Source organism: Pelodiscus sinensis, chromosome 20, assembly GCF_052426305.1.
Source record: "Pelodiscus sinensis isolate ZL-2025 chromosome 20, ASM5242630v1, whole genome shotgun sequence".
NCBI classification, from domain to species: domain Eukaryota; kingdom Metazoa; phylum Chordata; order Testudines; family Trionychidae; genus Pelodiscus; species Pelodiscus sinensis.
Genome location: NC_143071.1, coordinates 9,304,061 through 9,318,747, shown reverse-complemented (window position 1 = coordinate 9,318,747; position 14,687 = coordinate 9,304,061). Strand labels below are relative to the sequence as shown.

The 14,687-nt window shown below is 36.8% G+C and overlaps 1 protein-coding gene across 3 annotated transcripts in view; it reads left to right on the top strand.

Annotated features, from left to right (window-relative positions):
• Window positions 1-14,687, top strand: part of HELZ (helicase with zinc finger) — a 171,919-nt gene that overhangs the window by 69,624 nt on the left and 87,608 nt on the right. For 2 of the 3 annotated variants that reach the window (XM_006110581.5, XM_006110583.5), the window contains 3 exons: window positions 334-464; window positions 4,923-5,102; window positions 5,633-5,737. In XM_006110581.5, coding sequence (XP_006110643.2) covers window positions 334-464; window positions 4,923-5,102; window positions 5,633-5,737 — 416 coding nt within the window. The remainder of the gene's footprint in view (window positions 1-333; window positions 465-4,922; window positions 5,103-5,632; window positions 5,738-14,687) is intronic. The other variant, XM_006110582.5, reaches the window with a different exon arrangement.

Here is a 14,687-nt window from a genome sequence, read left to right as displayed (position 1 = left end):
TTTCTTAGGAGTATATCCTATGGGGTCGCTACTGGTCCATGAAAATTTCTGATCAGGTCAATGTTCCATGAGATGGCTCAATTGTTTCTAACAGTACTGTGAAATCCTTTCATATTAGTCAAACACACAAATTATACTACAAAGAAATCATATGTTTCTCTGTGGTTGTGGGCTTAAGCAAGTTAATTTTCCTACATCTTGTGATCTGATGATACTGGCTTGAGTTTTTCTTAAAGTTCAGTATAATTTGTTGGAAGATAAAACTGAAATTAAGAGTCCTCTTAATTAAATATTTTCTGGTACATCTATTCATTCGTTCATTTTGTACTGTAGGTTGAACTTCAGTTTCAGTTAAATCGCTTACCCCTCTGTGAAATGCATTATGCCTTGGACAGGATCAAGGACAACAGTATTTTGTTTCCCGATGTCCGCATGACTCCCACCATACCCTGGAGCCCCAACAGGTACAAAAATACAAACACATTCACATCAAAGATGGTATGTTAATGCTGTGTTGAATTCATTATAACTGATAGCTGAGATGTACCCTTAAACAGGAAGTGTATCTTTGCTTTTCATTAATGGGGAAGGAGGCTCTTGCATGATTAGGACTGTTAGATCACTTTTCCATATTCTCCCCAAATTAGCCCCTTACTGCAATTGCATTGTAGGTTTAGAAAACTGAAGTGGATGGAGCTTTGTAGAAAAATAAAAGTACAGGTTCCTCTTCTAAGAGGCTTACAATATACAGGCTTAAACTTGCAATTTGCACTTGGTAAAGGCAGTACTTATGTGAGTTTTCAGGATCAGACCCAAAGTTAGATGTAGCATTGCAATTTCTGACTAACAAAGGGCAAGAGTGGTAGAGTCAAGATCAGCTTGGGGATAACAGAAAGAAGTGATTCTTGTAAACAGAGCTGATGGTAGCAGGAGTGAAGCTTTGTAGACTTTTAAGGTCAGAAGGTGTTGATTTTCTAGTTTCATGGTTATAATTGGAGTCCATATAACCTTGTCCATACTCCAAATTATGATTTATGGACTTCAAGATACATGGAATCCACCATTTACACTAGTTTAAACCTGCAAGGGAATCTTTCCACTGACTTCACTGAGCTTTGAATCAAGGCCATAAAGAAAGAACAGAAAGTATTAAGCAACAAGCCTGGATGTGGTAGAAGAGAAAAGCGCAAAGGCAGAAGAGTAATTAAGATAAAATGTTATATTTTCCATGTTTTTCTTTTAAGAATCTTTAAGTTCTCTATAACAGAAAATAAACCACTGTGCTGCTCTGAAGTTAGTCTTTAGATTGCTAGTATATGCATGTTATTTGGTTACATTTAATACATTTCCTAGAAGTAAATAGTGGAAACATGATGCCAGGCAACTATCTGCCTTCAAGCACTGTATACATTAGTTCTACCAGTAAAACAAGCATCTATGCAGCACAATGTTAATTATGTTCAGAACATACTAATACAATATTTCATTCAAAATGTATATTTGTTTCATTTTCTTGTAAAGATCATCATCAGCAACAGAGGGTGCATTTATACTGCACTGTTGTTTCGAGATAACTAGCGTTACTTTGAAATAACAATGTGAATGTCTACACAGCCATTCTGTTATTTTGAAATAATTTTGAAATAGTGGATGGCTTACTCCGAAATCTGTAAGTCTCATTCTACGAGGAATAATACCTATTCCAAAATAGCTATTTTGAAAGAAGGCTCCACTGCTGCTATTTCGAAATTGCCTCTCACCAGGGCCATTCTAAGTTATTCCTCCCCAGTGCTTCCTGGGGCTCTAAATCGAGATAGCACGTCTACATTAGAGAAGCCTGCCTGAGAGTAATTTTGAGGCTTCTCTGCAGTGTAGGCGTCCTATTTTGAAATAAGCTATTTTGGAATAACTGTTCTGGGAATTGCTTATTTCAAAATTAAACATGCAGTGTAAACTTATCCAGAGTGACCTGACTGTCTGATGATAATTCCAAACTTATGATGTAATATAGTAAAACTCCTGATTCAGGGTTTACGAACTGTCTTTGACTTAAAATAATAGTAAAACTTTTGTCTACCATGTCAGAGTTTAAATTTTGTAAACTCTAAACCCAGAGTAGCTAAAGGTATGAAAATTAACCTTTTCATAAATTTTCATAATTTCATAAAGTATGAAATTAACTAGAAGTGATGTGAAGAAGCATGGAGCTGGAAAAAAACCTATTAAATGGAGTTTTTAATTAAACATTTATTTGTCAGAGATAACACTTAATGATTTTTTTGACAAATAAATGAAGAAAATTATTATTTTTTTAAATTAAGCAAACAGTCATTGAAATCGGAGTACCTTATAGACATTTAAAAAAAATAATTATTCCAGAGTGGGAAGAGTATTGCAGGTTGAGCTTCTGTGGTTCAAGACTGTCTGGTCCAGCAACTGCCAGACCATGGATGCTGCAGGACCAGAGAGGCCCAGGAAGAGGAGACTGGGGCTGGCAGTGGAGCCAGCCCAGCAACAAGGAGCTGGCAGCGCAGAGACCAGAGACCAGGACTGGACCCGCTAGCAGAGCCTGGCTGGGGTGCAGAGACTGGCCAGCATCCGGGGCTGGGGTCATGAAACCAGTAACGTAGCCAAGCCAGGGATGTAGAACCCACAAGTGGCCAGGGTCAGCAGTGCATCCCAACTTGGGGAGCAGGCAGGGATCCTGGCAGCCACACTGGTGGCCCCAAGACAGGAGCCAGGTAGGGTACTCTGTGGGGGTATATTTTCAAAGATATACATGGTATCTAGGCACCCATCTCTCAGTCAGTAGGAATCTGGTGCTCAGCTGCCAGTTGAGCCTTTAAAAATCTCTCCCTAAGTCTCTGTGGTAAATTGGCTCTAACGTTATCTTGAGATGGTTGGGAAATGAAACAGTAGGACCAGATTGGAATTTTGAAGCCAAGTTATGCATTGCCCCCCACAGTTAAGAAGAAAAAAAGTGCTGTTGCACTTGTACAGTAGGAAGTTTTCAAGAAATGCTATTCTGCGTGCCACATATTGGGGACTGTAGTCAGCTCACAGTTTTTGCATTCAATCTGAAGAGAGACTTGAATATTGTGGTGGTAATGTAATTTGTGAGATATTATTCTCAAAATATTGTTAAGATTTCTGGAGTTGCTGTAAAATAGCAAATGTTCCCGTATCACATCATTTTCCATCTGATTTCTGAATTTTTATTGTTAGTGAAGATTCACAAAGCAGAAAGAAAATGGCTGTTATTGAATATCTGGCCAGTATACTTTGATAGCATAAATCAGAACATACTTGTGATGTAGTCTTTATAACCTATGAGAAAATAGTCTTGTGTTGTGGGCAAGCCATTTCTATGTGCTTGTTATATAGGGAGCTTTTACCTATTTCGTTGATCATATGTATATAAATGTAATGCTGGATGTTTTCATTTATTATCTGTGATATGGTCATTAGGACTGGCTTTATTTTGAAACATTTTGATTAATTTTTTTTATTTTCCTACAATTGAATGGATTTTTGCTGATTTTTCCTGGTTTTTAACAAATATAAAGATACAGTTGAAAGACTTTTTTTCTTCTTTCATCCTAAATAATCCCACAGTCTAATCCATTTATATCATTATAAAGCAGTTCTTATTAAGTAATCAACATTTTTATCACACTTTTTTGATTTCTGTGGGCTAAGTGTTATGGATCTTTATTTAGGGTGCGTTTTTAATTACTTTGGCCTAAATCTTAGTAAAGTCATGTCAGAGATTAATTTGGCCCAATATCTTTATCTTTCTAATGCAAGATTTTTCTGACATGCTCTTGGGGCCAGATGGTCAACTTGTGTAAATAACTGCAGCTCAAATGAAGTGAATGGAGTTATGACAGTTTACACTATAGGACCTGGCTTATGCTATCTTTTCTTGACTGGCTCAAACTGTCTTCCCTAACAGATTTTCTTCTATTTTTGGTTTACATCCTATCATCTTTCCACTAGTTCTTAGGCTCTTCTGTCATCTAGTTGTTCATAGCGGTCTTAAGAGATAGGAATTCAGTTAATTCCCTCATGGTTTTATCCCATACCACTACCCAACACAAGTTTTCCAGGCCCAGAAGAATTATAGTGTAAGTAGCAAGACAGATCACATTACAAAAGTATGGCCATATGTGCAACAGTGACAGGTGTTTCTGACTATGTATACCAACTTTTAAATCTGTCAGTGAGCATATTAAAAACTGCATATAGAAATCCTTTGCCTCTTACGTTCACTGGAACTTTCCTAAAGTAACTTCCTGTTTAAATGCTGATACCCGTAACCCCGTTATAGTACCAGTACTTTTTTTTAGATCGCAGATGCATTTTTCTTATGGTAAAGAATGATAGTGAAGAAAAGCCTTCACTTAACTGGGTAGCTGTAAGTTCTTTGGGTTATTTTTTGCAGTTCTTAGTTCAGCTATACCAAGCTTGAGTGCCTGTTTGTGACATGTTTAAACCGACACCATCCCCAATTCTACTGAAAACATGGTTAATAATCATCATTTGGCTGATTAATGACAATAGAAGATTTAGTTTGTGTGTCTGTTCAATTATATTGTCTTTGTGATGGTTAAGTGCATGCTGTATATGAAATGTATACTCCAGAGGTTAATTATGATCAAGTTAGCCAGAATAAGTCAAGCAGTGGTTAGTGTGCTTTTGAGTAATTTAATGATTCATCATGAATTTTAAAAGAGCTTTGTGACAGTAGCATTTGGTTTAGTTGTTGTACTACCATTTGTTTTTGTTAAAGTGCCTCAAAATGAAACCGTTGATAACATGTAGGATTTTAATTTAAATCTTTGTATATGTCATACGGATTGATTTCTAATCAATTGTAGATTGCTGCTGCTTGTGAAAACAATCTTGCTTTCTTTATACAGACAATGGGATGAGCAGTTGGACCCTCGATTAAATGCAAAGCAGAAAGAGGCTGTTCTGGCTATAACAACTCCACTTTCGATACAACTGCCTCCTGTTCTTATCATCGGTCCCTATGGGACAGGCAAAACATTCACTCTGGCTCAGGCAGTCAAGCACATACTCCAACAGCAAGATACTAGGTGAGCTGGGACACTAGAGACAGAGCACCATAGTTTATTAGAAATGAAATGCTTCTTTTTACTTAAATGCAAATGAAAATTAACAGTGCAGAATTTCCATCCATCTCCAAAAAACCCATCCATCATTGTTTTGAACAGATAGTAAGAAAGTAATGTTATAGTCTTAAAACATATTCTCCCATTAAAAAAAATCAGTACAACTGGAATGATGTAGAACAAATGCCATTCACTTGATGTGAAAAGCTGGGAGGGGTGTCAGACATTAAAGACTGTATTTTATTTAAAATCTAGGTTAGAGTAATAATCACTAAATATTTTTTAAAAGTTGTATTTCAAGTTTAAATCTTTTCCTGCCTGAAAAAGTGAGTTAAGGGGCATGAATGAATCATGAAACTTGTGCTAGGTCAGTGACTAGTTTCATTGAGGGAAATGTGCAGGAAGATGGCCACTGTTTCCTTTTTTTTGTATTCTACTGCTTTGAATTGTTTTCTGTTTCTTCATTGCTTTTTTATTTGCACCATTTATTCCAGCAGGATTCTCATTTGCACCCATTCTAATAGTGCTGCTGATCTCTACATAAAGGATTATTTACATCCATATGTAGAAGCAGGCAATCCCCAGGCGAGACCTCTCAGGTATTCTTTAAGGTTTATTATGTCTCTTTAACATACTATTCTTAAGAAAAGATGTCTATAAAAAAGGTTAAAGAATGGTAACACTGAAAAGCACATTGGCATGTAACAGCAGTGCTTTAAGCAGCACCGTCTGTTTAAAAGGAATATGGACAGAATGGGAATGAAACATATTGTCAATGTGATTTTGTTTCATGCGTTAAATAAAGACATCCTTTTTTAAGCTTTTCTTATTTCTATTGATAAATGAGCAAACTTTTGATATGCTCCTCTAAAAGCTACTATGATGAAATAAAATGGAGATTAATTGGATTGTACTTTGAAAAAAATTCTCGCACATTTTTATCACAATAATTTGGAAACATGGCTTTTTGAAGCAATCTCTTGAAGTCATAGAAGCTGTATATTTAGAGAATCATGTGAAATTAGTTTGGCCTCTTCTAAAAGGGCAGTTTGAAGTAATTTGTATATGTGAATAAATGTGCTTGGCATGGATGTCTTGTGAGAATTAGCTAAGGAAAAAATACGGGGAAAAGGATTTAAACTTACAGTGAGACAGTGAGGAGGAATTAATTCATTGGCAGAGGAAAGTCCTTAGAAGATTTTGCTAAATGATCACGCTGTGTATATTTTTATCTAAAACTATGAGAATTTATGTGCATTTCTCTGAGCATCAAGATGTGAATACATCATATTAATTTGCAACTTAATGTAAGGTAAAATGTACTATCTAACTTCTAAATGATTGTGCAACCTCATTGAAGTCAGTAGGGTTGCGCAAAGGGGGCACTGTTGACATAGTTTCAATTATGACAATTTATACAAGTTGAGATCTTAACAGATGCACATATTTATAGTATTTTTTAAAGTTATGTCAGAGGCGACCGCATGGTAGGACTGTCTTATAATGCAGTTTGTAAAGCACTTTGGGAAGAAAGGCATTATATGCATCTTGTAATGTTGTTAGTGAGGGATGGAAGGAAATAGACTCCCTCTTTTCAGTGACCATAGGTAGACATTGAAATGGAGATGTGGGGAAGAATATGTGATTTAAAATGGTAAAAGAGTCTTGTAAACATTTGCTTTATGCTATAGGGGCCAAATTTTGGCCTCTCCGTGGGCAGAAGGCTTCCATTAACTTCCCATTCAATTACACATTTCAGCTCCCAAAAGTATATGTTAGCTGGTTAAAAAATATGTTTTTCATTATAAAATGAAGGCAACAACTTTCACAATTTTATTTTCTTTCAAGTGCAATTCAAATATTACATTTTATAAAAAGTCATTAAATGTTTCAGTTTGAATATAATTGGTACTGGGTTTGATCACTTCAGAAAGTATTGCAGTACTTTGTAAGTGAGATTATACAAATAATGATTTTCCTCCTCTGGTAATTTCTCGCTTTTAAAAAATTAAATCAGCACAGATCTTCTTCTTTTAGGAATTTATATATTTCTTGATTTCTTTAAAAACATTTGCGTCTCAAAAGTTCTGCAGGTTGTTAAGTAGCTAATATTGAAAATCAGAATAATTAAATAGAAGGGGAGTTACAGCATTGTTAATAGCACTGGGATTAAATAAATAGTTATGTCAGACTCCTGAAATAAGTGAAACTAGTTGTATCACTAAAGTTATTGTCCTTGACTAGGAGGACCATATTTTCTGGATCATATTCTCAACACCGTTGGGTATTTCAGAAGCCAGATTGTGAAATCTCTAATATAGCGAAAGGCAGAAGCCAACACTGGGACATCATAAACGGCTGTGGACTTTCCCCTGGAATTGTCTTGCTATCCAGCAAGGCTATTCCGTCCCATAGCCTTAAAATTCCACTAATTTCTCAGGAGTATCTGTTTTAACAGGAGCTCAGTGTTGTTCAGTGGAATTCACCCTTGTGGGCAGGAAATTATCTGAAGTACACATGGAATGTTCTGATGCAAGACTTGATACATACATGCCATTATGAATGGCTTCATTTTCAGTTGCTTTGGATACTGATAAATTTATTTGTATGTAGAAGAACATGCATCTTGCTTGACCCATATAGACACAAGGATCCCATTCAGCTGCTGAGTTTTGTAAGAAATCAAAAGATTGCCTAACCTGATATTTTTTCAAGGCTTCTGTGCCATGAATGAGCTTCAACAGCTCAAAAGAAAAACACATTATTTTGTTGTTTGACCTTAAGGGGTTTGACGTGGTATTAAGAGTTGCATTAGGTACTTGCAGACTAACTGCCTGACATAATCAATGTATAAGGGCTAAAAATAGTGATGCTTATTAGCTCCCTAAAGTTGCACTGACAGACCAGTGGCATTCTGGTTCCACCTACATTGCAAAGTGTGTGTGTGTTTTTTTTTAATTTAGTTCATTGCTTGGTTTCTGCAGAAAACTGGCCTAATCGTAGTGTTCTAACTATATTACCCTTTACACTTTTATGTTTAATTTCTGCTAGAGGAAGTGGGTATTCTGAAAAATAAATTGGCTTAGTGGACAGAGCATTAGACTGATCTGATCCTTAGGAAGCCTTTTTTTTATTTCCAACTTGCCAGATGTCATCTAGCAATCTAGTGGCAAAGTCACTTTACTTGGGTGCCTAGTTTCCCCATGTATAAAATGGAGATGATGGTACTTACCACTATGTAAAGTGCTTTGAGATCTACTGATGAAAAGTGCTGTAAGTGCTGTGGGTATTAGTTATTGCTGTAGTCAGAAATGGTTGTTGATGGAAAAAATATTCTCTGTTCAGAGGAACAATGTCCAAATGCCCAATGTTTGTAGTATCACTGGCTTTTGTTGCATGTTAAGTTTTTGTTCTGTGATCCAGTTATTTGAACTAGTCTAGCATGCAGCTTGTAGTTCACATCTGATAATTAGAGATGACATTGATTATTAATCATTGATATGAGTCTCTGAGTTAAATGATTGTATTCTTAGACAATTATTACAGATTGCGAAATCAATCTCTATGACAGTTTAATAGCCAGATAGTGTTAAAACAGGAGGGGATGTATTCACCATTAAGGGTATGTCTACACTGGAATGGTATTTTGAAATAACTAGCGTTATTTCAAAATAACTTAGTCCGTACCTACACAGCAGGCACTTATTTCAAAATAATGTCAAAATACTGTCAAGCTAGAGGACTTTTTACTCCGACTCCTGTAACCCTCATTGTATGAGGAATAAGAGTGCTCTATTTCTAAATAAGTACCGTGTAGATGCTCCCTATTTCGAAATAAGCTATGCAATTGACGTAGCTCAACTTGTGTAGCTTATTTCAAGTTAAGCCCTGCAGCAAGGATGTAATAGCATAGTCAGTTAACTGATAAACTGAAAAGCTAAAGCTTATAGGTTAATGCTATAGACTACACGCATTCCCCCTCTCCCTCCCGCCAGTAAATTTTTTAGCATGCTAGCCAGCAGCCCAACTCAGTCCTGACTTGCACTGTGTCCTGGACCTCTACCCCCGTTGCGGCTCTGCATTTAAAGTGTATTAGGAGCCAGGTGGGCAGGCAGCCCTGCTCAGTTTCAGCTCGTGCCAGGTCCGGGAGATCAGACCCGTCCTCCCTCCCTCCCCCCCCCCAGAGGGCTGCCCGGGGACTATGGAATAGTCGAATAACCAATAAGAATTCACGAGGTTAATTGACTGTTCAAATAACCAGTATTTAACATCCCTACCCTGAAGTGTAGATGCACCCCAACAGTGAGAGTTCACCTCATTTTCTGATATGTCAGAAGAATTCTGGGTCATAGCTTCTCAGCTGGACTGTTGTCTGTCTGGGGAAACCCTATGGAAAGATTTTGCATCTATCAGTGAAGGGTTTGATTATTGCTTACCTTCAGGAGGGCAAGGCTCCAACAGTGGTTAAGCTCATACTTAAGAAACTATCATTTGATATTAATATTCTTGTTAGTTACTGCCTACTCTTGATTATTTGCTTTTTTGGAAAAACTATTGAGACATTTTTGATGAGACAGTTTTTGCTTTGACTCTTATTTCTCTGAGTTCCTTTAATCTGTTTTTAGAGCTTGGCATGGCACAAAGAAAGCATTTATTTCTTTAGTGGATGATCCCATTCTAGCAGTGGAGAAATGTCAAGTGTCTGTGTCGAGTATATTGGATCTGTCGGGTGTGTTTGATATTATTGATCATGAGGTGTTCTGTTGAGCAGGCTGGATAGTAGAAATTGTTCTTCAGTTGGTAAAACAGTTGCCTCACCAGCAGTACATTTGGTGTTTTCATAATTAGAATAAAGAAGACTTAGTCCACTGCTTGCTTCTTTTTAGTCTCTCTGTCACGATGAAAGTTTCCACTTTCAGTAATTGCAATTAGTTATGTAGTGCAATAAGGCTTTTTCTATATTCTACAAAAATATCAAGTGGAGCAGAATCAGTTAGGTGTCAAGACAGGAAATGGTACTTATAGTGATTGATGTGTTTATAGATGACTGAACAGTTTGCTTCAGGTTTTCTTTTATTTACTATATAAGTGATGAAATGGCTAAATATTATCTTTAATAAGAATGTTACTGCAGATTAGTTGGGATGACAGTAACGTTTATTTTCAAGGAAAAGACTTAATATTTGTAAAGCAGTGACACTTGCATAATCATTTTTCTATGCATATGTTTTGTGGGTTGGGTTATCTGTAAAATACATAAATGACTATATCAGTGCTATAGTGTACAAGTTTGAAGTTGTAGAACTTCTAAATTTATGAATGGTCTGTTTAAAGTCAAATACATTCTCTAATAAAATAATTATTTGGGGTATTTTTTACAGCACCTTCAAAGCAAAAGTATATAGTAAATACATGATAGTGAGGTCTGATAAAAAAGTTCTACCAGCATGATTAGAGACAGCTTTATTTTTGACATATAATGAAGCTAATGCTATTATGTAGATCACCCCAAAGGAGTGCAGTCGGAACTTTTATTGCACACTATATTGTTTTATTATTTCTTATTTTGTTTGTAGGTTTGTGGTGGTATCCAAAGACCCCAATCAGTACTTGCAGCCCCATAATACAAAGCTTCAGGAGATATAAAAATTAATCCTTCAGAGCAATTCCATAGAATCTGAATTAAAACAAACATTGACGGTGTTGGAGAACAGGTCATTTACATAATTGGTTATAAGCATTAAAGAGAACATTAGCAAGCTAAAACAAAAAAATCATGCTAAACAACACGCAACATCCATTAACATTCTGTTCCCTAGAGGTACCTTTAGCTCTGCATGTTAAATGGATGTTAAATATTCTCACTGACTAATATAGAGATGATGTGATTTCAGATTAATTTTACAGTGAACCCAATTTTATATTAAATACGTCATCGTACATTAGTGTAATATTAAGTTTACAGCGTTGGGCCCACTCCTGTCCTGGAAATGCTATACTAAACTCCTACACTTGTGTGCAGTCCCGCTGCCTTAAACACTGAAATTTAGGACGTGCAGAAATTGAGACTGTCTTAATAACCTTAGCTCACCGATGTTATCTGTAGGGAGCAGTTTTATTCACTAATTTCTGTCGCGTTAACTCAAATTATAACTTTAGTCACAAACAAACAAACTTTGCTTTAGGTCTGGTGCTTTTAACTTGAGGTAGTGACCCATTAGCAGGAGAGATTATAGCTCAACTGAGCACAACTCAGAAGCAGCTAACATAGTCACTGTTTGTGTCATGAGTCTTATTTTGGAGTATGGCTGCTCTTACATGAGCTAGGCTTATTCAAGAGGAGATATCTAGAGTGTATAAAACTTACATCTTTGCTATGAAATTAATGTAGCCTCAATTATTTGGAGCTGAATGTGTGTATTTGAGGTCAGAATCATGCCCATTGTACGTTAGCCCCTTCTAGAAAATACATATTTTAAACATTAGCTAATGAGATGGAATATTCTATATGTGATGGGTAAGTGAGTTAAGATGAGCCCAATTTTTGTTTTTATTCATGAAGTTTGAGTGTTAAATATTCCAGCTTGAGTTTTGCATTATGCAAATCTGTTTTTAATTTCACAATTGTGTAAGTGGAAAAAAATTAAAGAACTCACGCTTCTACTGGTTTTTATTTATACTGTCATAGCTATAAAGACAACTTAAAGAGCTAAGAACAAGCTTGGGAAGTTATAATTCAGGATGGAATTTTTTTCAGGAAGTTCTGAGGTTCCAATTTATTTTGGCAATGAGCACCAATTTATATTGGAATGTCAGCATAATTTCCAGTATACTTTGAAATACCAAATGAATATAATATTTCATTTCACACCAATTTTGCAGTCTTTGTTACATCTTTAAAGTAAGGAACTAATTGGATTGTTCGATGTGATATGAAGGCAGAGAGATGTTGTAGGTAGGGTAGCATAATTTTGGGAGCTGTGGCGAAAAGAGAAGAGAAAATAATATAAGGGAAATGCTGTTTAATTATATGTCGGATAGCATCTGTAGGTGGAATCTATAGGAATGTGAAAGAATTTCTGATTCTTTTTCTCTGATATCATTTGTGTCCATCCTTTCAGATGTGGAGGATTGGACATGCTCTTTCTAGAGATTTTTGGCACTGGTTGTCAATAGGCAAGAGGGGTCACTAATGGAAAATTTACTCATAAGAACATAACATAAGAACATAAGAACGGCCGTACTGGGTCAGACCAAAGGTCCGTCTAGCCCAGTATCCTGTCTACCAACAGTGGCCAGCACCAAGTGCCCCAGAGAGGGTGGACCGAAGACAATGATCAAGCGATTTGTCTCCTGCCATCCCTCTCCAGCCTCTGACAAACAGAGGCCAAGGACACCATTTTATCCCCTGGCTAATAGCCTTTTATGGACCTAACCTCCATGAAATTATCTAGCTTCTCTTTAAACTCTGTTATAGTCCTAGCCTTCAGAGCCTCCTCTGGCAAGGAGTTCCACAGGTTGACTATACGCTGTGTGAAGAAGAACTTTCTTTTATTAGTTTTAAACCTGCTACCCATTAATTTCATTTGGTGTCCTCTAGTTCTTCTATTTAGGGAACTAATAAATAACTTTTCTTTATCAGCCCTCTCCACACCACTCATGATTTTATAGACCTCTATCATATCCCCCCTCAGTCTCCTCTTTTCTAAACTGAAGAGTCCCAGTCGCTTTAACCTCTCCTCATATGGGACCCGTTCCAAACCCCTAATCATTTTAGTTGCCCTTTTCTGAACCCTTTCCAAGGCCAAAATATCTTTTTTGAGGTGAGGAGACCATATCTGTACACAGTATTCAAGATATGGGCGTACCATAGTTTTATACAGGGGCAGTAAGATATTCGGGGTCTTATTTTCTATCCCTTTCTTAATAATTCCTAGCATCTTATTTGCCTTTTTGACCACCGCTGCACACTGTGTGGAAGTTTTCAGAGAACTGTCCACGATAACTCCAAGATCTCTTTCCTGATTTGTCGTAGCCAAATTAGCCCCCATCATACTGTACGTATAGTTGGGGTTATTTTTCCCGATGTGCATTATTTTACACTTATCCACATTAAATTTCATTTGCCATTTTGTTGCCCAATCACTCAGTTTGGTGAGATCTTCTTGGAGTCCCTCACAGTCTGCTTCTGTCTTGACTATCCTAAACAGTTTTGTATCATCTGCAAACTTTACTACCTCACTGCTTACCCCTGTCTCCAGATCATTTATGAATAAGTTGAAAAGGATTGGTCCCAGGACTGACCCTTGGGGGACACCACTAGTTACCCCTCTCCAATCTGAAAATTTACCATTTATTCCTACCCTTTGTTTCCTGTCTTTTAACCAGTTCTCAATCCAAGAAAGGACCTTCCCTCTTATCCCATGGCCATGTAATTTACACAAGAGCCTTTGGTGAGGGACCTTGTCAAAGGCTTTCTGAAAATCCAAGTATACTATATCTACTAGATCCCCCTTGTCCGCATGTTTGTTAACCCCTTCAAATAACTCTTAACAGATTAGTAAGACAGGATTTCCCTTTACAGAAACCATGTTGACTTTTATCCAATCAATTATGTTCTTCTACATGCTTCACAATTTTATTCTTTACTATTGTTTCGACTAATTTGCCCGGTACTGAAGTTAGACTTACCAGTCTGTAATTGCCAGGATCGCCTCTAGAGCCTTTTTAAAATATTGGTGTCACGTTGGCTACCTTCCAGTCATCAGGTACGGAATCCAGTTTAAAGGATAGGTTACAAACCACAGATAATAGCTCAGCAATTTCCCATTTTAGTTCTTTTAGAACCCTTGGATGAATGCCGTCCGGTCCCGGAGATTTGTTAACATTAAGTTTTTCTATTTGTTCCAAAACCTCCTCTAATGACACTTCAATCCGGGACAGTTCCTCAGATTCATCACCCACAAAGGACGGTGCAGATTCGGGAATCTCCCCAACGTCCTCAGCCGTGAAGACTGAAGCAAAGAAATCATTTAGTTTCTCCGCAATGGCTTTATCGTCCTTGATTTCTCCTTTTATAGCTCGATCATCTAGGGGACCCACATGTTTTTTAGCAGGCTTCCTGCTTCTAATGTACTTAAAAAACATTTTGTTATTTCTTTTTGAGTTTTTGGCTAGCTGTTCCTTAAAATCTTTTTTTGCTTTTCTTATTATATTTTTACACTTGATTTGACAGTGTTTATGTTCCTTTCCATTTATCTCACTAGGATTGCACTTCCACTTCTTAAAAGATACCTTTTTGTCCCTCACTGCTTCTTTTACATGGTGGTTAAGCCACGGTGACTCTTTTTTAGGTCTTTTGCTATGTTTTTTAATTTGGGGTATACATTTAAGTTGGGCCTCTATTATGGTGTCTCTAAAAAGTTTCCATGCAGCTTTCAGGGATTTGGCTCTAGTCACTGTGCCTTTTAAATTCTGTTTAACTAGCCTCCTCATTTTTGTGTAATTCCCCTTTTTGAAATTAAATGCCAGGGTGCTGGACTGCTGAGG